General features: G+C 38.7%; 1 protein-coding gene across 1 annotated transcript; it reads left to right on the top strand.

Moving 5' to 3' along the window:
• The first annotated feature begins 7908 nt into the window (after positions 1 to 7908).
• c1qtnf4 (C1q and TNF related 4) lies at positions 7909 to 20043 on the top strand. Its single transcript, NM_001017702.2, has 2 exons — positions 7909 to 8103; positions 16879 to 20043. The coding sequence occupies exon 2, from the start codon at positions 16884 to 16886 to the stop codon at positions 18027 to 18029; it is 1146 nt and encodes a 381-aa protein (NP_001017702.2). The 5' UTR covers positions 7909 to 8103; positions 16879 to 16883; the 3' UTR covers positions 18030 to 20043.
• Positions 20044 to 24035: the final 3992 nt, after the last annotated feature.

The raw sequence follows: 24035 nt of genomic DNA, 5'->3' as shown, positions 1-24035 counted from the left end.
ATTCTCATAGCAAAGACCCTGAAAAGAATAAGAACACGTTTTCTGACTGAACAAAGGTTTTATTTCAACAAACTTTTGAAAGAACCATTTTAATAGAACTATAGAAGTCTTTTATAAAAAAATAAACTGAAAAATCTCCCATTTTAATAAATTAAATTAGAAGGAATAAACAAGCAGGGTCTTTTAAGATTAGACAAAAATAAACTTAAACTGTCCTTCCTTATAAGCAGGATAAATGGGAGACCAAAAGTGCAATACCAAGTTTATGGCTGTAAACATGTATTTAAAGCATTGTTTTTTTCAGTCTAGGTTGTGATGAAGAAATGTAAGCATGTTGAGATTTTCAGGACTTAATCTTGACCGCTGAGGTGAGAGAATGTGTCCACTTGTACAATGAACAAATAAAAAAATAATAAATAATGTGTCAAAGTCCAAATAAACATGGTGCAAATCCTCAGTAAAAAAATAGATATAAATATTTACTATACTATAAATAGTTACATAACGAAACTAGATTCAATATGGAACATCCTTAGGTTTTATGTGCCAGCATGGATATGGTTGTCTGTGGATATGGATTTGGATGTGGTTGTCTGCAATGCAGACAAACAGCTACACCTTCATTTGTGTCTTTTGAAAACAGCAAGAGCAGCCGTTCGTCTTTGCTGTGTCACTGTTTTGTCATGTTTCTGTGCTGCTGTGCATGCAAAAGTACTTAGTATGAGAATTATTTCATGCAAAACTTTTTTTTTTTTTGCGTTTTATTTAGCCGCGCAGAAATGTATGCCTATCTCTCATTCCGTGTTGTTCAAAAAGCTCAGTGTTGGTCCACAAACAAAAGTGAAACCTATGCTTATTGGTTGTGATATAGCGAGTTTGAACCAATCTGGGCATGGAGGAGGGACAATGCATCAATGTATCATGTCTGATTTGTCCGGAGACACAGTGACGAGCGTTTCTTTGTCAAATCAGCGTTGTCAAATTTTGATGACGTAACATGTGATACAGCACTGGAAAGCTGAGATTCTCTTCTTTATGCCAATCTTTGAATTGTATGAATCGGATCAGCGGATCAAAAGTTATTAAACATTTAAGAGCAATACTTATTTTTAGCCGCGGGCGGCTGTCTCGGTCTTTAAGGGTTAAAACCGATGATATGCAATTGTTCATAGTATGATAATCGTGCACGTTCAAATCGTGGTAAACCGTCATACCGGTATATTGTTACAACCCTACTCAGAAATTATAAATATTTTTAAATAGGCACTATTTTTATAAATTAACTGCATAGATGCAATCTAAACAACTTGCTTTAAAAGCCTCAAAAGTACATTTTGTTGTCCAACAGCAGCAATATTTGATAACTCTGAACTTTGAAGTTCATTGATCTGCCTGTTCCAACACCTGTTGGAAGTATTAAGTTCTATAAGCGTATTGTGAAGTGCACATGAAAGTGACATTGAAGCTCAAAGGATGTCTTCATGCTCAAGCTTTCCAACAGGCTGGTCAAGTGTGAAGTCATAATTGCCATACAGTTCGCTGGAAGTGATGGTTTATACCAGAGGTGGCCAACCCTGTTCCTGGAGAGCCACCTTCCTGCAGATTTCAGTGGCTACCCATATCAAACACACCTGAACCAATTAATTAGGCCCTGAACACCACATTATAATTACAGCCAGGTGTGTTTGAAATGGGTAGCAACTGAAATCTGCAGGAAAGTGGCTCTCCAGGAACAAGGTTGGCCACCCCTGGTTTATACACTGTAAAACAAATCTGTTAATTAACAGTTCTATGACTGCAGATTTTCACAAAACATTTTATTTTAGTAGCTTTTTAAGTGTTTTGAATTGCATTATGGGACTTCTGCTCCAACTTTTTTTATGTAGACAGTTTAACTGAATGACATTCTGGAAGAGTTTGTCTGTTTGTCATGTCAATTACTACCAAGACAAGTATAAATGGCTTCTTACCTCATCCTTATAACAATTCGTCCGTAGTGATGGGAAGTTCGGATCATTTTACTGACTCGGATCTTTGAGTCTCGTTCATCAAGATGAACAAATCTTTTTTCGAGTCATTTCGTTCATTTGGTTCAATTTGCCAAAATGTTATTAAAATGTTACAAATTGCTTCCAAACACATGTACAACTAGCCCAAAAGGTTGATTGCACAACAAATAAGTCATAAATAGAATACTAAAAGAAGTAGAAAATAATAATTCAGTGTTTACCTGCTCTTTTGTCTATGAAGGTATTGTTGTCTCTTTGCTCAGCTCACCTCTTCATGTCTTCAAATGTCAGGGGTTCATTCACGTTACACTGACAGTCACATATAATCTTAATCAATGCACAGTCTAAGCCGATAGGAGCCATGATCGTTCGTTCATCACGTGACAGAATGACTCAAATCCGAGGAGTCGAGAGGTGAGCGGTTCAATTATTTTCCGGCTCTAAACGCGTATGATTGGCTCGTGATGAACGAGTGTGTCAAACCCGATAGAGGACTCGAGAGGTGAGCGGATCAATTCTTTTTCCGGCTCTAAACGCATATGATTGGCTTCTGCCAATGTGATGAAGACTTGGAATCAATGATACTACCTGCACAAATGTGCGCACGCGTGGATGAACAAATCACTCCCTGAGAGGACTCGTAGTTCCCGAGTCATATTAAAGATTCGTTCAAAATTAACGAATCGTTCATGAACGACCCATCACTATTCGTCTGCAACATCTAAATCTCCCTTAGTTTGGGAAAGGGAAACTTAGAGCTTGGCTTTGGTTTGTGCTCTGCGGTTGTAGGTATTGCAAGCAAAATATGTTTATGATTACCAATTTAATTAACTATTTTAGTTTCTGTATTACAAAATGTGGGCATATCTGTTTGTTTAAAGGGAGTGTCAAATCTACAAATGAACACCCTTTTCTGTACCACTTCTGTTTGTATTAGGCCAATGTATAATGACACATTAATTAAGCAAAAATGATTCATCAGTGCAGTTTACATTAGGACAATATTGTCAGTGTAGCTCACAGATCAATTCGGAAGGGGAAATAATAAAGGGGAATGATTCTAGTTTGACAGTTAGAATGATATCGCTGTATAAACACCTGCTCCAGCGAATGGGTTCAATTAAGAGCTCAGACTGGCCAGCCTCGATGGCTGAGGAGCTTTAAAGTGGCTGCGACTGAAGTTCAGAAAAGAGTCTTTCATCATAATAGCATTTCAGTTTAGTCTTCACGGCCGAGTCTGCTTGAGGACGGGTTTGAGCCACCTGTTTTCTTCAGATGCTCATTTCAAGCAGCACTGAGTCACAGGAGGAGTGGGAACGAGAGCGAGAGCTCATCTTACCACATGACCCATGTGAAAGTCATAGAAATCCTCCAGACTGCGGCGGCCTTTTGCACTTTAAAAGCGAGCGATTCAATTTCACATCCGAATGAACACCTTCAAATCAATTACGCAAGAAGACCCTACTGTATAATAACTAAATATAGCTATTATCGTCCCAAATGCTCATTTTCCAGAGTAGATACAAGCAATCATCCTAGCAAACAATGAGAGAGGAGCAGAATGAGTGTTATGGAAACAGATTAATCTGTTCAGTGCCAGAACGATCAGGATGGGGAGGATGGGGGGGGCACTGCTGCAAACAGGAACATAGACCCAGTCCATATGGTGCCTGCAGAGAGAGAGAGTGAAAGAGAAAGACACAGAAACAGACACAGAGGGCAAAACAAGCCATTTGTGTTCAAATTCAAATCATCAAAATAAATGCTATTGCTTCACAGTATAGTAGAAAGTTAAATACCTAAGTTGTATTACTCTTGGTTATACTTGATTCTGTTCAACTGAGAATCCCCAAAGAGTTTTCATTCCTTTTCCAGTAAATGCACAGATCAAGTGGTTCCAGACAGGTCTTCTTTTTCTTTATAACTTTATTTTAAGGCTTAATATATATGGTTTTATACCAGGGCTTGATGCTCACTTTTTTAAGAAGGAGCACATCTGCTACTAAGTTGAAAAATTTAGGAGCACATCAAAGAATTTTAGGAGCACCGTGAAAATGTATAATATAAATAATGTTTATTATTTATTAAAAACAATAAGTACACTAGGCTTTACTGTTGAATCAGCTGTCTCTTTAAATAATGTTTAATAGTTATTCAGAATTTAAGCTTCATGAAGTTTAGCTAGCGTCCATAGCAGGACTGGGATCAAATTACTATGAAGGCCTTTATAAACTGATTTTTAGCTGTGGATATGCTTAGTCAGCTTGTTAAATTTTTAATCCAGTTTTGAGCTGAAATATTATAAGAATATATATATTGTACATATTATCTTTAAGATGTCAAATTGTAATACATGAATGAAAAATTATTAACTTTTTTGTGTGGTCAATTGGAGTAAACATGTTGATGGCAACAATAGTGACCGGTATATATATATGGTTTGCTTATGAGTTATAGATTTGTCAAATAAGTCAGGAAATTGACCCCAATTAGACAAAATATTTCTTATGGAGCAATTCCTTAAAAATCGAAGTCTCTCGATCTGAATAACAGATATCATGTTCGAAATCCAGTTCTGGAATGAGGGGGATTAAGGTGATTTCCAATTGTTAAGCACTAGTCTTTTAGCTACAATCAAGCCTTGCGTTTGTAACCAGGGATGTGACACTGACAACAGGGGTGCGGATCCAAATGTAGGTTTATTGAGATAGAGATGGTCAGGCAAGCAATGATCAACACAGGAGCAAACAGAGGGCAAGGGCAATCCGGAGTCGTGGTCAAAATAACATGCAGATAGTCACAAGGCAGGCAGCGGACAACTTAAACAAGGCAAGGCGAGGGTCAAAAACACAGCAAAGCAAGACAAAGATAACACGTTATGTCTAACAGATAACAAGACTCAGCAACAGCTGAGTGCAGTGATCAGTCCAAAAGCAGCTTCAGCTGTGAGTGTCTAATCAATGGTGACTTGGAGTAGGTGAGTGTGTGTGTTGCATGACTAGGATCTGTAGTACAAAAACCCGCAGATTTGTAGTCCTATGTGATCTGTGTGTATCCCAACGATCTATGGTGCTTTAGATTGCTGATGAACGTGACAGCTTTAAATACTTTTGTATTGTTTGAGGTTGAAAAGGTGTATTTTGTGAGAGACCAAGCAAGTTCAGCATCTGGTGGAAAAGGTCAGTCAAATATTTTTGTCCAAAATCTATTCAGTAAGGGACAGAGCCTAAAGGCGTGAGCAACCATGCCCTCTGCTATCTTGCATCTGTTGCACATTGGTGAGACAGAAGGAAAGAATTAATGTAGCTTGGCAGACAGGTCTTCTTGACTTCGTTAGAGATCAATGCATATTGCCAAATTATCTCAATCCTAAAAAACACTGATCATTTAAAGTATTATATTAAACATCTGTATAAATTCACAAAATATTACCATTTTTGCTCACTGTAACTGTATTTATTTGGATAAAAGAAAAACGTTTTACACTTTTTATAAAATAAATCAATTTAAAAAAATCAATAAATCAAAAGAAATTTTTGTTAATCAAAAAATAACAATAATCAAAATTTAACAGGTAAATCATTTCACAACACACATCATGTTTTTCATGCCTGATCCTCTCTCATCTTCCTCTGTCGTTGCACCTCCTTTTATCCTTCTGGAGCTTCTCCGTGGGATATAAGACCGGTGTGGTGCACAGCCTGACACTCATTATCACCCGCACCACCAGCCTCACTCCGTTCCCATAGCTCTCGAATCAATCCTCACAATTTATGTTTTATTTTTTATGGTGCGCAGGTTCTCTTGGTCTCTCTCTTTGTCACACAAAGGCAGAAACAAACACAGTAATGATCAATGACTCAATTTTACAAGCTAATGTTCTGAAATTAGAAACAGAGATCAGGGAAGCATGGTGGCGCAATTGCCTCACAGCAAGAAGGTAGCTGGTTCGAGCTCTGGCTGGGTCAGTTGGCATTTCTGTGTGGAGTTCGCATGGGTTTCCTCTGGGTGCTGTGGTTTCCCCCACAAGTCCAAAGACATGCTGTACTGGTGAATTGGGTAAGCTAAATTGTCCGTAGTGTATGGGTGTGTATGGATGTTTCCCAGTGATGGGTTGCTGTTGGAAGGGCATCCGCTGCATAAAACATGTTTGCTGGATAAGTTGGTGGTTCATTCGTCTGTAGTGACCCCAGATTAATAAAGGGATTAAGATGGAAAAAAGAAGGAATGGATGAATAAAGAAATCAATGAAATCTGGACTAATAGAACAATAACCATTCATTCACACACTAAGGGAATAAGCCAAAGGAAAGTGGATGAATGATGCCTCATTCACACTAGCAGCAACTTTGTAGTTGCCTGATGCTCTGTGTGGCGACCTGCTGCAAACGCAGGTCTGTGTAGCTCTACGGGTGTCGCTTTAATAAAGTCAAAACTTGAAGAATTCTCTACTTTGTCGCATCGATAGATATGCCCACCTAGTCACCAGCGGTCGCTGTCGCTTGCATAGACAGAGGTCGTTGGAAGTAGCTCACTCTCCATTGAAATTAATGGTCGCTTTGCCGCTGTGAGTCGCTCGAAGTGTAAATGAGGCGACCAGGTGGGCGTGTCTAGCGATGCAACAAATTGAGAGTCCTTCAACTTTATGCAAATGAAGAGCTACTTTCTTGACTGACAGCCAATAGGAGCAGCAGTAGAGCTCATGGGATTCTCTCTCAGCCCGCTCAGAGGCCAGTTGTTTTCTCAGTGCTGTAGACCCACACAGCCCTGCGTTTGCAGCACGTCGCCACCCTCAGGCAGCTACAGATTCGCTGCTAGTGTGAATGAGGCATCATTCATCCAGTTTCCTTTAGCTTATTCCCTTAGTGAAATGAACCGCCAAATATTCCAGCATAGGTTTTACACTGATGATGCCCCTCCAGCTGCAACCCAGTACTGGGAAACATCCATACACACTCATTCACACACTCTCATACACTACTGCCAATGTAGTGTACCTAATTCACCTGTAGCACATGTCTTTGAACTTGAAACCAAGACAAACACTGGGAGAACATGCAAACTCCACACAGAAATGCCAACTGGCGTAGCCGGGACTCAAACCAGTGACCTTCTTGCTTTGAGGCAAAAGTGCTAATCACCGAACGACCGTGTTGCCCGGAATAATGACCACTGGATGGTTCAATCATTAGTAAAACGATGCACCAATAAGGTGGTGAGGCAGCTAGGACTTACAAATTTAATCTAATAATTCAATATCCTATCTTTTTTTTTTCTTGCCTAGTGTTAAATTAAACATTTAGTAACACAAAATTAACTGACGCATATGTAGATTTTAATATTATGTAATACTCTTGAACTTTAACCAATAATCAACAGGCACACTTAAATAAAATAATAAAATAAAATAATAAAGGAAACAAATATTTATAAACACTAAATCAAAAGGCTTTCTTATTGTTAATGCGTTAACCAACAAGACCTAAGAAATGCATCTGTGTAAAATGTCTCTCCTGTGGGACTCTAAGGTAATGACTATGATTATGTGCAGAGGTGTGAAATTACCACAATTGTTGTGGCAAAACCAAAGCCTGCGTCTATTACTGTGCCATTGCCATTGGATCTTGTGATAAACACACTGGCATATGTGGGACTACTGAAACCAGCTGTGCTCATATTGACAAAGCGCATGCATGTTGACGTAATAAGATCATAAGAGATCATGCATCATGTTTTTCTCTCTCTTAAACAGATAAACACACAGGCAAAACCCCCCGGAGTCTCCCTATTGATAGACCTTGTAGAACGGCTGTTCATTCGTCTGCTCCAGAGCCCCCCAATCAGCTTGCAGCACCCCGATTGCTCTTAAATCCTCCAATGACTGTATTGGAGAGTGTGTGTGTGTGAGTGTGCGCGCTTGAATGTGTGGGTGTGTGCTGCACCAGACATCAGCAGCAGGTTGAGAGCTGACACACAGAGGAAGCAAGAGAGAAGAAAAGAATAAAGGGCGAGAAAGAAAAAGAGAAAGAGGCACTCCTCCATTCAGACCTCTGAGAGAACTTCAAGAGCGCTTCCTGCAGATCTAAACACACAGGTAAGAAGAACAGCACGAGGACCAGCTTTCTTTATCTCTTTCTGTCTTGTGATGCAGTGGCGATCCAGCCCAGTGCTTTGTATTCGTCTTTTATCTGATCGGCGTAAACACTCTCAGAGGTGCAAACTTGCCTGATCGCTCTTGTACCTCTCTGTGCCGTAATGCCACCGCTCACATTTTTCCGCTGGTATGAGATAATGGGAATTGATCTACTTCTGTGATGATGCTCTCCGGTTCTCTCTGATGCTGACGTTGCGATTGCTGAACGCAGCAGAGAGCAGAACTGCAACCGAGGTAAACCTCTCTGGCTGAATGCTTTGAAAACAGCACACGTGGGGTTGATAGCGACAAAGCCAGGTCGTACGCTTTCTTCACTCATATCTACATCACCTCGGGACAGCGTGAGCAAGGGAGAGACAGAGAGAGGCTCTTTGTGCTGATAGTGATCTGATACGGATCTGCACTGCCAGGGAGATTTCCCCGAAGACTCTAAAAGCCCATTCAGCTTGCGCATATGTGTGCGTGCCGAATCAGAAGCTGCCTGCTGTCCGGTCAAAGTGAATATTTACGCAGATAAACTCATTAAAATTGTATGGAATGACTAGATGGCTTCCTAATAAAACGGTTTATCTATTTATAGATCTTGGCATGTAGGTTAAGATAGCGGATGGAGTATTGCACATTTCCATGGCACGGTTCAGACACTGAGTGTATGCGCTTGCATTCACAGCATCAGTCAAATCTGTGCAGGGATCATTGTAAATGAAACGCTAATTATGCTTAAATCATAACCACAACATGTTTAATTGGATGCACACATCCCTGATGTTACTGTGTTTACATTATTATCTGATGTAAACAGCATAATTACTGTAAATAATTGTTTACCATTTTAAATGCAGTATTTTTTTTGCTTGTTGCATTGAGATGCAGCGAGACGTGTTATTATGTACGTGTATTTTAACAATACCTCGTGCATGACGCATTTTGCCGTAGTCTGACAGAAGAGGTGTTGTTTTGTTTTTATTGGCAGCAGGTTGTTGGTACGCTGGGTCATTACCCATGTCACAGATGACAGATTTACGCACACACACACACACAGATACACAGACAAATAGGGCAGCAGGAGAGCAGCGCCGTTACACAACTTTATTTAATTCATCTGCTGCAGATTACACAATGAAATACTCAAGCATGAAAAATATTCAAATTGATACTAGTTCAATTTACAACCACTTAGTAGTCTAATGGAATGCTGTAAGTGCGGGGAATGACTGATTACGTCTATCGCTGGGAGTTTCAGGAGACGCCAGCTGTCGGGTTCAAGCCCTCATTACGCACACAGAGTTGTGACTGTCATCGTCACAATATTTAAACAGCTCCTCACTTGTTTTTCATCTGTCTTCTGTTGTGCTTCTTCTTTTGACACTTAAAACCGTATCCTTTTCTTCCCTCATCTCCAGTACCTCTATCCTACCCTTTGTCTGTGAGTTTCGAGTGCGCTGTCAGAATAGAGGGTGTGTGTGTTCGGATTTGGCTGAATGGTTCAGTGAAAGTGGCAGTATCAGAGCGTGGTACCAAAGGCTGTTAGGGAAAGTGAGAGAGAGAGAGAGAGATAACTGGGCCCTGGAGCACACGCTCACAAGCTCTGCGCTCTTTACCGTCTGCCGATACTCCACAGATTCTCATTAAACACCACAGTCATGTCAAACACGCTGGCCCTCACACGCTGAGTGGAGTTTCACTAGCAAACTGAGGCCGAGTGTGTCCATTCCCGTTTACCTGCAATCCCATTTTTGCTTCTTGCTCTTGTTGATGGATGCTAGTGTTTCCTGTGATATTATACTCACCATTATCAGTAATGCATCTGCTCTGTCAGCAGAAGCTTTATGAGTTCTGTTGGCCGCATAGTGTCTGTCCGTGGTAGGTCTGTAGCAGTAATCTATATGTTGATGCAATACATCGCCCTGACATTCATTTTCCTTCGGCTTACCCTATTTATCAGGGGTTGCCACAGTGGAATGAACCACCAACTATTCTGGGATATGTTTTACATAGCAGATGCCCTATCAGCTGCAACCCAGTACTGGGAAACAACTGTACACTCTTGCATTCACGCACACTCATACACTATGGCCAGTTAAGTTCATTCTGTCCACTTATAGTGCATGTCTTTGGACTGTGGGGGAAACTGGAGCACATGGAGGAAACCCACACAAACATGGGGACAACTTGCAAACTCCTCAAAGAAATGCCAATTAGCAGTGATCGGGACTCAAACCAGCGACCTTCTTGCTTTGAGGCGACAGGGCTAACCACTGCGCCACCATGCTGCCGCATCGCCAATCATGTTTAGAATTAAATGAATGCCACTAAAGTCTTAGTAGTCTCTGATCTCTGATGGTGATGTCAGTGAGCTCAGTTAACTCTTTTACATTCAACGATTACTTACAGGTGTAGAAATGGTGAATTTTCACAATTTCATGAAAACTACTGACGTGTGGATGAAAATTGTCCAAATTACTTCCATTTCCATAAATGTGACAGTTCAAAATTTCACACATTCACCAATAACGTAAAAACGATTTACATTCTACAATTTTATTATTTTTTATATCATATTACAGAATCTAAATAAATAAATAAATCTGTGCATTATAATGCTGTTGTATAATCACTATTCAGTGACTTAAAATGACAATATCACTTACAGGTATCGAAAAAGAAGTTCTGTTACAATATATTACACTACAAGAAATATTTGTTGTGAGAGGTCTAGTCTGTGGAGAAATGTCTTTTGGTGCCTCTGCGTGTATTTACAAACTAGTGCTATAACTAAAGTCTCTGTGATGAAAATGAGGTGTTCATGTCACTTGTATCTTAAAGATTGCATGAAGTGGAAATAGGGGTTTTCTCTATTGGGATGAACATGGGTGAAAATCAAGAAACAATAAAGAGTAAGAAACAATGTATGTGTGTCTTGGTGTGGAACTGATTGGATGACTGGATCATTGCTGTTTACTAATTGCTGCTATTTAGTGTGAGTGACAGATTGCAGGAGGGGACCTATTATTGTCCAGTATAATATGTCGTAGAGGAAGATGAATTTAATTAAAATAGTACTGTGAATCTACAAATTGTTTATAGTATAATACAGTTCTTTCTAATTGTATTATCATGAAAAGTCAAAGAAGCTTGAATATACACTCACCGGCCACTTTATAAGGTACACCTTACTAGTACCGGTTTGGACCTTTTTTTTCTTGTCTTCAGAACTGCTTTAATCCTATGCTTCGTTCCCGTACATAAATTCAACAAGGTACAGGAAATATTTCTCAGAGGTTTTGGTTCATATTGACTTGATAGCATCGCGCAGTCACTGCAGATTTGTCGACTGAACATGCATGCTGCAAATCTCCCACTTCACTACATCCCAAAGGTGCTCTATTGAATTGAGAACTTGTGAATGTGGAGGCCATTTGAGTACAGTGTACTAATTTTCATGTTCAATACACCAGTCTGAAATGATTTAAGACAAGGCATGTTATGCTGCTGAAAGTAGCCATCAGAAGATGGGTACACTGTGATCATAAAGGGATGGAAATGGTCAGCAACAATACTCGGGTAGGCTGTGGCATTGACATGATGCTCAACTGGTACTAATGGGCCCAAAGTGTGCCAAGAAAATATCCCCCACAACATTACACCACAAACCACCAGCCTGAACTGTTGATACAAAGCAGGATGGATCTATGCTTTCATGTTGTTAACACTAAATTCTGACCCTGCCATATGAATTTTGCAGCAGGAATCGAGACTCATCAGACCAGGCAACGTTTTTCCAATCTTCTATTGTCCAATTTTGGTACATTTGCTGTGCAAATTGTAGCCTCAATTTCCTGTTCTTAGTTGACAGGATTGACACCCAGTGTGGTCTTCTGCTGCTGTAGCCCATCTGCCTCAAGGTTGGACGTGTTGTGTGTTCAGAGATGTTTTTCTGCACACCTCGATTGTAACGAGTGGTTATTTGAGTTAATGTTGTCTTTCTGTCAGCTTGACATAGTCTGGCCATTCTCCTCAACCTCTGGCATCCACAAGGCAATTGTACCCACAGAACTGCTACTCACTAGATATTTTATCTTTTCCGAACTATTCTTTGGAAACCCTAGAGATGTTGTGCGTGAAAATCTCAGTAGATCAGCAGTTTCTGAAATACTCAGACCAGCCCATCTGGCACAAACAACCATGCTACATTCGAAGTCACTTAAATCACCTTTCTTCTTCATTCTGATGCTCAGTTTAAACTGCAGCAAATCATCTTGTCCATGTCTACATGCTTAAATGCATTGAGTTGCTGCCATGTTTTCAGTTGATTAGAAATTTGCATTAACAAGCAGTTGGACAGGTGTACCTAATAAAGTGGCCGGTGAGTGTACACATAAAAGTGCAATTCAGAGAACTATAAATGCATCTTGTTGTTTCCGGCATGCAAGGTTACTTTAACTATTTATGCCAGCATTGACTTTTGGCAACCAGACAAATACTGAATATTAATATTTAATATTAATAAATATTTGGTCAAATCTTTCCATGCAGTGTGTATTCAGACCAGTGCATTAAACATATTAGACAGTCTGATTGAAAATGAAAATAAATCACTCTCTTGACAAAAGGTGGTGTGTTTAGAAAAGCAAAAGTCTCCTGATACACATAACGTTCTTCTGCTGTCCACCTTGTCTTAACCTGAAACTTACCCCTAATATGCTTTTTTCTGTCGTTTACATTCTGATTATGTGATCCCATAATGTAACTTTAAACTTATTTACATTTATATTTAAAACACACATATAAGCATATCTCACCTGTCAAAGTGTAATGAGTGGGTGGATGAGATGAAACAGCCTGAGGTTAACTACACGGTAAACAGATGGGCACTCATGTCCTACATGCAGCTCCCAATTGGGGAGACATTTAGAAGGTTTGTGCTCAAAATAATTAGAGCATATATATAACTTCTTTTCACTTTAGTGCTGCAATCAATGCATGTTTTCTCTTGTTGGTTTTAGGTAGGGCTGCATGATAAGGAAAATCTGATATTGCAATATTTAGCTTTTCTGCCATATATATATATTGCGATACAATAACAGATGGCTTGTATTTCTCTGTTTGGAAACAATTCATAATTTTACATTGATTGGAATGATTTTGTATGGGAGTGCATCTGCATAATAGATAACAAACAAATTACAAGCATAAATTAATACAGCAGAGCAAAGACACAAATGGAATAAACAGTACTTTGTGGTTCTCTGTGGAGTTTACCAGTATTCAGGTGAACAAAAATCGATTAATCAAATGTTAAATAACAGCACATATGTCTTTATAGTATAAAAAGTTAAATCAAATGCTCTCACATGACTGAAAAACAAATCCAAGTTAAAAACTACCACTTTTTTATTATTATTATTAACTCTGCATTGATCCCATATATCTCCTGTATTCTAAATTGTGGATCCTGGACAACTATAATCCTAACTCAACATTGGACATCCTGCAATGTGACTATTGTAGATACGTACAGTTTAAGTCAGAATTATTTGCCCCCCTGCATTATTTGCCCAATTTTATTATTTCCCCTAATTTTTGTTTAACTGAGAGAAGTATTTTTAACACATTTCTAAACAATAGTTTCTCATTTATAATATCTGAATTATTTTATCTTTGCCATGATGACAGTAAATAATATTTGACCAGATATTTTTCAAGACACTTCTATACAGCTTAAAGTGACATTTAAAGGCAGGTTAGGGTAATTAGGCAAGTTATTGTATAATGATGGTATGTTCTGTAGACTATAGGAAAAAAAATTTATAGCTTAAAGGGGCTAATAATTTTGACCTTTAAATGATGTTTAAAAAAATAATAACTGATTTTATTCTTGCCAAAATAAAACAAATAAGACTTTGTTTAGGAGAAAAAATCTTATCAGAAATACTGTGAAAATGTCCTTGCTCTGTTAAACATCATTTGGAAATATTTAAAAGCAGAAAAAAATTCAAAGGGGGGCTAATAATTCTGATTTTAACTGTATATTACGATATCGAAATATTGTGCACCTCTAGTTTTTGGTATAGCATGTAAAACATACCTTTTTATAACAGAGTTTATACAGCAATAAAAAGGACATTAGTCCATCGTGGCAGCACACATTCGTTACTATGGAAAAGAGGTTATGCTACTGTAGAACGTTATAGGCAATGGCATTAAAACCATCAGAAGAAAGACTTAATTCACCACTGGTGCCTTCACTAACATTTTTTTTTTTGTCTTTTGTTTGTATCTTTGGTAAACAACTTTTGCTAAACAAAACAGCTGCAAAAAAATGACCGTCTTTTCATTTGTGCACGTGTAAATACATTGTAAAGTTATGGTTTTAAACTTAAATTCTCCCTATTATGAACCCCACAGGAAGATCTCAGGTGGAAATCAGTGGTCTTCTGGGGTTTGACGTCATCTCTTCAGTACTCCCTGTCCCCGTCTGCTGCCCTAGTCATAGTTTTATGTAACAGCAGCATGTATGGGAACATGACCATAAGCACAAAATTAATTTTCTTCAAGTTGCAATGGATCAGAAATTACAACTTTTCTCTGGGGGAGAAAATCGGCTATGACAGTATGAATTTCCATGTCAGTCTAAAAAGGGTACATTAATAGATCTTCGTTCAAATTAAAATATTTGTCTTGGTGTGAAAATTCCCTAAGAGAGCCATTTTGAATGAGATGCAAAATATTAAAAGCTAATTAACATGAGAGTGAAGAGAGAACAGAAGATTTCACTGCATGGCCATTAGCATCATCAGAGAAGTGGGTTATATTTGCATAGAGGACAGTGATCAATCAAATCCATTCATTTTGTGGAGAGTAGGCAGTCATTTAAGTGCAACAGGAATGAAGATACAAGACTAAGTGTTAATTAATGCGCAAGCAGTTGATCTGCATAGGTCATTTTAGATTTCGAATCAATTTTAGACACATTTTAACAAAGCCTATAGCCAGCTAAGGTGTTTCAATTCATTAAAAATCACTTGTAGGGATTTTTTAGACGTAGCTCTTACATGTAGACATTTTGTGTTTTTGCTTTGCTGAGCAGAAGGTTTTACTTCATGCATTCTCTGAGGAAATGGTACAGTTCAGCATTAGTTGTAGAAAAAGGTGTAGCTGGAAACACAAGAAAGGATTGACAAATATTGATGTCTCCCTCCCCTGTGTTCATGAAAGCATCTCTCGGCTAAAAATAGAGATCAAACAACTGGAGGAAAACATTATATTGTTGTCGTTACTTAAGCTGTCTGGTTAGTGGTTACATTACTTAATATTTTCTACAAAATGACTTGTTAAGGTATTATGCAATCAGCAGTAAAATTTTGCTAAACAATTGTTTAATTGCTGTTCAAATGATCAAATGTTTGTAAACTCTTAATCCAACTAGCTCCATGATTTACTCAAGCGTTTCGCATGAATATTCGTAAACTCTACAAAAACAGAGAGAGCGGGCACTCTATTTTTAGCATGGCTTAGCTCAGTGTTCCATCCAACAGAAGTCCAACTTCTCTGGTATCTCAGGAGATCTCATTAAGAGCAAAAACCTCTTTGCATTTCATTCCCTTTTTATTTTTGTCCACATATCACTGTGGCAGAGGGATGATGAGCTCCATCCATCATTAAATCCCACGGAAGCAGCCGATTTAAGGTTTCGTGTCTTCATTCATACAGGCGGCACTGTCAACAGGATAATCTGTGTATTGTGGCGTTTAAAGCCTATTAAGGAGAAAGAAATATGAAAACACAGCATTGCAGTTTACTGTGGGCGACTGTTTCAGTAAAACGCAGTAAAACAGGAACAGATGCAGTCCGGCTGTGATGCTCAATAATGAACCTCTTTGAATGTGAATTTGTTGAACTGGTTTCACAGAGGGAGAAACGCTATGAAGAATATTTAACAGCAGTGTGTATTGACAGTAGTCACCAGGTGTCCTGGTAATATCCCGTATACTCTGCTCTCCCCTCAGGCACACACTCCAGTGGTTGGTAGATGTGCGTGAGCAGGGCTGGTGATATCTGCGTCATAATATGAGGTGCTGAATGTAGCCTGCTCTCATTTGCACTTGTTTGCAAATTTATAACGATCACCATCCAACCCACTCTAGTCTCTCATACCATTTAATAGGAACCGTCCGATGAATCGCAGCAAAATGAGGTCACAGTGCAGCGGATTTTCTGATTTAAATAAAATGCTTTTTAATATTTTGTAGCCCTCTTGTATTGTTTGCTGTGATTGGAGTAGATGAGGTTGAATGATTGGTGTTGGGGTATGGGGTTGGGACCCCTTTGAATGCTGTGCAGAAAAGGTCTGAAATTTCTGTCACCTCCAGTGTTGGGCTGTGATGTGCTGATCCAGTGTGTGTCCTATTACTGCTTATCTCAGGGGAAAAGAGAGAGGGTCTGATAATACAGCTCTCATCCTGCTGTATCTACTAAAGGCACTGATCTGCTCTGTTTTGATCCCACCTCCCGCTGGCGCCTGTATGCATAATGATTGCTCTTTTTTTTTTTGAGCTGATGTTTTGGTAACGAGCAGCAGCTATCATTTGCGAGCTCAAGTGAAAGTGGAGCATTGAAATAAGACTCCGCTAAAGAGTTTTGTGTTCATGTTAACGGCTTCGGCTGACGATATTAAACAGAGCTGTTTTGTTTTTTTACTTCCTCTCTCCACAGTTACAATGCTGCCTGGTGCCAGGCCCCTGCTGCTGTGTGTGCTGAGTCATATGACTAGCGCATGGGCATTCTCCCGGATGTCGGACGCCGTGGAGCTGCGGTCTGCATTCTCGGTGGCACGTACCAGCAGCATGGAGGGAGGCCCGAAAATGGTCGTCACTTTCGACAAAGTGTACGTCAACATCGGCAGTGACTTTGATCCAAAGTCTGGCTTGTTCCGCTGCAGGATTCCAGGTGCCTACTATTTCTCCTTCACAGTGGGTAAGTTCCCCCGGCGAGACCTGTCGGTCATGCTAATGAAGAACCGCAATGAGGTTCAGGCGATCGTGTATGACGAGAACGCTGGAGAAGAGCGGAAAGTGCAGAGCCAGAGCGCCATGCTGCAGCTTGATTTTGGTGACACGGTCTGGCTTCGTCTTCATGGAGACCCTCGATACGCCATCTACAGCAACACGGGCCACTACACCACCTTCAACGGTTACCTGATCTACCCTGATGTGTATGGCTACCAAGAGCACACACACAAAGAACACGACAGTGCACACCAGCCCCCGAAAATCACTGATCACTTGCCATCTGAGCAAGAAAATACAATTACCAAAGACACTGCTGTGCGTATGAAGGAGGAGAGACGGGACGAGGAGGTAAAAGAGGAGGACAGCAGAGATGGAGAGGAGGAAGACGATGACCAAAGGTCAGCATTTTCAGTGGGCCGCACGCAAAGCATTGTAGGTGTGGATCAAGGACACCCTGAGCACCAGCCCATCATCTTTGACACAGAGTTCGTCAACATCGGCAACGACTTCAACTTGAGCTCGGGTGTTTTCAAATGCAGAGTAGCGGGGGCCTATTACTTCTCCTTCAATGCTGGCAAGCTGCCCCATAAGACCCTGTCAGTGAAGCTGATGAAGAATCATTTGGAGGTACAGACCATGATCTACGATGACAGTGACACTGAGAAGGCCCTGCAGAGCCAGAGTCTGATGTTGTCTCTGCAAGATGGAGACACTGTGTGGCTTTACAGCCACCAGAGGGATGGGTTTGGGGCTTACAGTAATCACGCCAAGTATATCACTTTCACTGGCTTCCTGGTGTATCCTGAGCTGCACCTCAGCCTTCCTCAGCCGCAGAAACAGGATAAGACACTGTAGGCCTGTCAGGGAGACAGTCTGTCTGTGGGTCTGGAAGAAGGGCAAGAGTTTGGAGGAGAATTTATGTGGAAAAATTTGGAGTTCCCTATATGTAATCTTCTATGCTCTAGAAAATCATCACTCCCTTCATTTGCTTTTTATGATTCATTATTACACAATTTCTCCTGCTCGTCCCATGTGTAAACAAAATGTCTGATTTTGGAACATTTTCATGTAAAAAAAAAAGAGAGAGAAAAAGGTGATCAAATAATCACGTTTTATATTTTACATCAAAATTTCGCAAAACCCCAAAAATGTTTCACATGTGATTGAACACTTTTACCCAGTTCATCTGCTTTACGAGGAATTATACAACCAAGAAATAACCTGAAATAACAAAGCCTCTTCTTGGCATCTTTAAAGTTGCAATGAAACAGAGAATGTGAACATTTTTTTCTCTGTTGTGATCAGTGAGATGGCTCTATGATACGATCTCGGGACTGACAGGCAGTGGGCTCTATGCACAGCTAGTGTTTTTCAGCCAATGATGAACTTCCGGGGAAAGCTTTATGTGACTATTTTCAATTTTATAAGGTTCCCCTATAATGCACCGATGTTGTAGACGAAAAATGAATATATAGATGAAAAACCGTTTAAACACAGGTGCCGTCATTAGCAGCAGGCTAGTGAAAAAAAAACCTTTGAAAATACTGGGGTAAAATTAATTTCCATATTTTAAAGACATGGCACTGAAAAACAGAATTTAATGCAGTGCTTCTTGTTTGGTCCACTTAATATCATATCAGCCAGGCAGTGATGATAGCTGTTTTTTGTTTTTAAAGAAATCAGATCTTTAACCCAGCAATTTTGTATAGGATGACAATTAACCAAAAGCATTGTGGCTGGCTAACTGAAATTAAAATAGGTGTGCATATACCCCAATGGATTGTTGTCCAGCTTTCATGATGGAATGCAAGTCAGAAATGTTTTTTGATGAAAGATTATAAGGGCACTTTTAAAATCATGTTCATGAAAAAATCTATTATGATAAAAACTGAAACATTGTGTAAGAATATTTGAATAATTAATTATTTAACAGTTCAATTAAATACAAGATCAATAGTATTCAAAAACTAAATCTAAAATAAAAGGGTCACAACTCGACTGAACAATCTGAAACTGTTAGCACTGAAGCACCTATCCTGGCAGAGGCGATTCATTTGACAGTTTTTGCTCAAAACAGTTTCTATGATCTCTCAGATTTAATGAAGTTCCTAAATGCATGCATATTTCAAATACAAAATTGTGTTGTCTTTAAAACCTTTGCACGAAAATTTTGCACGAAAGCTCAGTTTGCTTTTTTCTTTATTTTTTCTGATGTAAAGTGATGATAATAAAAGTGATGACAACATTTGCTTTCCAGTAAATCATGAGTCATGTAGTCAGTCAATTAATTTTTTTTCCTGGTTTTGGAACAGCACTACACAGTTAAACTGAGGATTGCTTCTGTAAATTCAATATGTATGGCAAAAAAGTGCCAATGCAAAAATGATTTCATTCACTGCCAAATACATTCACTGTACACCAACTGATGCTCACGATTTTTGAAAACTGTTCAACAAATATTATTTATATTTTGGAAAAAAAGAAAGTCTATTAAAGTTATCGATAAGTTTATATAACTCTTCTGGTTTGTGCTGTTGTGTCTACTGTAAATGGCCAAAAAGATTTATTTAGGTGAAGCATATTTATGAAGTGCACAATTCCAACATGTAAATACTTGTGTTTTTATTTTTTATCCATTTCTATATAAGTGAATGTTTGCATTTCTAATCCTGTGCCTGGTCTTATGTACTTTTTTCTGTATGGATTTATTCCAGTCAATAAACTTTGTGAAAGAAAGCTGAATAAGCTTTTCAATGTTTGTGCAGTATGAGCTACTTTAAGTACCGTAAAAGTGGTTTGAGTGTGAGCTGGATTCATATTGTGAAAGAATCCAGTCCCAGGAAGCAAACCAAATAAAAGCTCTGAATGTAAACTGATTGTTTTGTATTTTCTGCTTTAGTTATGATATAAAATATATAGTGTTGTCACTCCTACTCTATAAAAACGAGGTATAGCAACTCTGATGTATAGGTAAAATATGCGCAGTATGGTGGCGCAGCAATTGCCTCACAGCAAGAAGGTTGCTAGTTCGAGCTCCGGCTGGGTCAGTTGGAATTTCTGTGTGGAGATTGCATGTTCTCCCCGTGACATGCGGTTCAGGTGAATCGGATAAGCTAAATTGTCTGTAGTGTATGTGTGTATGCAGTGATGGGTTGCAGCTGGAAGGGCATCCACTGCGTAAAACATTTCCTGGATAAGTTAACGGTTCATTCCACTGTGGTGGCCCAAGATTAATAAAGGTACTAAGCTGAAAAGAAAATGATTGAATGGACCAAAAGCAACTGCTGCATGGGTTTAATTGGGTTCCACTAGCAGCCTGCAATGTTGATACAAGGCAGGATAGATCCATCACGGGATATTTTCTCTTTTTCGGACCATTCTCTCTAAATCTAGAGATGGTTATGCGTGAAAATCACAGTATATCAGCAGTTTCTGAAATACTAAGACCAGCATGTCTAGCACCAACAACCATGCCACGTTCAAAGTCACTTAAATCACCTTTTTTCCCCATACTGATGCTCAGTGTAAACTGCAGCAGATTGTCTTCACCATACATGCCTAAATGCATTGAGTTGTTGCCAAGCGATTGGCTGATTAGAAATTATTGATTAGAAGAGCTGTTGAACAGGTGTGCCTAATAAAGTGGCCAGTGAGTGTATGTTCATAAGCATGAAATTGATCTATTTAATTATCTGAAGTGATTATTTTATTAACACAAATAAACACATAATGTTTCTCTTTAAATCCAGATAAGCTTCATTGTACCACGAATGTCATTGGCTCTGTGAGGTCTCGGAACTTAAATAGCAGATCAGATTAGTTTTCAGCCATCAAGATCAAGGAGCTGCCTGGGGAAATGTAAGATGAATTTGTTTGATTGAAGTTATAAAAAGCCTAAAAGCGAAGCACAGTTTTTGAGGAAAACCACATATGGCAAGTTATTTCAACATTTAATCTAACGCACATATATAACACCTATTAGTATATGTTACTAAATGATATTGGTGATGCTACAGTATCTGAAGTGATAGGCCTACCTCTTCAAAAGACACTGTCTTTTTTTTTTTTTTTTTTGCCTTAGGGGACCACTCCATGTTTTTTGGATATTAGACAACTCCCCTAAATTAAAAGAGTTAAGTTTTAACATTTTTTAATCCGTTCAGCTGCTCTCCCTGTCTGGCAGGAGCACTTTTAGCTTAGCATTCATTCATTTTCTTTTCGGCTTAGTCCCTTTATTAATCTGGGGTCACCACAGCGGAATGAACCACCAACTTATTCAACATATGTTTTACGCAGCGAATGCCCTTCCAGCTGCTACCCATTACAGGGAAACATTAACACACACTCATTCACACACTCATACACTACGGACAATTTAGCAAACCCAATTCACCTGTTCCACGTCTTTGGACTGTGGGGGAAACCGTGAAGCCTGCTTTGCATAAATCATTTATTTAGATTACACCATTAGCATCTCGCTCAGAAAATTTTTTAAATAAGAGATTTGATAATTTTCCCATTCAAAGCTTGACTCGTTATTGCATCATGTACTAAAACCAACAGAAAGTGAAAAGCTGCTATTTTAGGCTGATAAGGTTGTAAGAACTACTACCATCATAATAATCGTGGAACATTGCTGATGTACCATGGCTACAGTATGCACAATAAAATTATGCAGCACCTGAAAATATTCCCCAGCTAGGTAACAATGCTGTGCATTATTGTTGAGCTTGCTGCAGCCATGGTAGGGTAGCAAATTACGCCACCAGACCCGGAGATCGGCTAAATGTATTCAAAATTGGTAAAACTCAACATTTTCAGCTTAGTCCCTTTATTAATCTGGGGTCGTCACAGCGAAATGAACCGTAAACTTATCCAGCATATGTTTTACGCAGTAGATGCCCTTCTATAGCTGCCTGCAACCCATGGGAAATATCTATACAGACTTATTCACACACACACTAGGGTCAATTTTAGCTTGCCTCAACTGTTTAACTCATGTTCAATTCTTGTGATTTCCAAAAAAGTGGAGCATTCCTTTACTTATAATCGGGTAGTTAGCAAACAAGAAGCAAAGTTAGAGAGAAATTGGGTGGTGGTGGTTGGTGGCTGGACTGTGAAGGGACTTGGAATGCCCTAAGTGCAACACTTATCAGCCCACTGTCCACAAGTCTGTCATCCATATCTATTAGACAAAAGTTACAATAGAATATACCTTTAGGTACCAATATGTAAACAAAATATTCCACCCCAATCACAGAGTGTAGTCATATTTTGTATGTTTTTCACTCTGTACTTCTTCATTTGCTACTTGTGCTTATTTTTTCAGATTTAGAATTTTAAAAGGTTATTAGTATTTATTCTTTAGAAGCTAGTTCTTAATATTAGAAAATGGCTAAAACTTGATACTCATTCCTTGAACAGATATGCAATAATCCAATAACTGTTCAGTAGACACTAATATAACTTTGTAGTCGTACATATTAATTAGATAATAAATATTTTAATAGTGACTCTATTGAGACTGGTAAATTTAAAATTAAAATACAGTTGTTACTAATAAAATTGGTCCAAAAAAAAGACTAAAAAGGAATTGTTACTAGTAACACTTATATACTAGTATTCAATAAATAACTAGTATATTTAGCACTGAAAAGATATTCAAAGATGATTCATTGGATTTACTCATTTCTTTTAGTAAAATAGTTGTAAACAATTTATTTGGGTTCAGTTTGATTCATTTATTTATTTTATTTTTGGCTTAGTCCCTTTATTAGTCAGGGGCCGCCACAGCCGAATGAACCGCCAACTTACCCAGCATACGTTTTACACAGTGGATACCCTTCCAGCTGCGACCCAGTACGGGGAAACACCCATACAGTCTCACATTCACACAAATACACTATGGCCAGTTTAGATTATACACCTATATTTAGTAATTTAGTTAATTCACCTATAGCACATGTCTTTGGATTGTGGGAGAAACTGGAGCATCTAGACTACTAATATGTTATGAATAGTTTCTAGTGTCTATGTATAAGACAGTGTCTAATCAATAAGCACTAGTAACCAGCAGCCAATGAATAATCTAGTTAATGTTTACTGGTATATTTTTAAAAGGAATTTTAACCTAAAGAACCAGCACAAGTTCACCAAATAAATTAAAGTTCTGTTTTTAAATATTTCACTCTCATTTCATCAAAATCCCCTGAGCCCTTTGTTCATCTTCTGAACACAAATTAAGATATTTTAGATGAAATCCGAGCGCTCTCTCATCCTCCATAGACAGCCAAAGCAAATGAAAACATTGTAAAAGCATTCCATGTGACTTTGTAATTATGCGAAGCTCCAAGAACACTTTTGTACCTTTTTGTTTTTTAAATGACTTCTGCATCAGATAATGGTGTGCATTTACTATGGGAAATACAACTATTTTGCGCTGCTGACTCTAAGAACAATACAGCGCACTGCCCGTAGTGAACACGCACCATGATCTGATGCAGAAGAGAAAACAAATGTAAACAAAGTTGTTTTTTCATGTGCAAAGGTGTTGTTTGGAGCAGTGTATGATTACAGTTGAACCACCGGTCAGTTTGACAATGTTTTTGGTTCCTTTTTTGGCCTTTAAATGTCTCCACAATGATTGAGCTCTAGAATTTCATCTAAAAGATAGACATTTATTTAGAAGAAGGTCTTTTAGAACAACATGAGAGCCTGAAATTTTAGAGAGAATGTAATTTTGGGGGTAAACTAAGGCTTTAATAGAATTTAAACTATTTAAAAATGTTGAATGCAAATAGATACTGCAACATTTAATAGATTAAATTGTAATTGGCTTATATTAAACCATACAGAGCAAAA

This window comes from Danio rerio, chromosome 7 (assembly GCF_049306965.1).
Source record: "Danio rerio strain Tuebingen ecotype United States chromosome 7, GRCz12tu, whole genome shotgun sequence".
NCBI classification, from domain to species: domain Eukaryota; kingdom Metazoa; phylum Chordata; class Actinopteri; order Cypriniformes; family Danionidae; genus Danio; species Danio rerio.
The sequence above is the reverse complement of the archived record's forward strand: the minus strand, read 5'-3'. Positions and strand labels throughout refer to the sequence as shown.

Coding starts and splice junctions, on each gene's coding strand:
- c1qtnf4 (NM_001017702.2), top strand. CDS start 16,884: ATGCTGCCTGGTGCCAGGCCCCTGCTGCTGTGTGTGCTGAGTCATATG.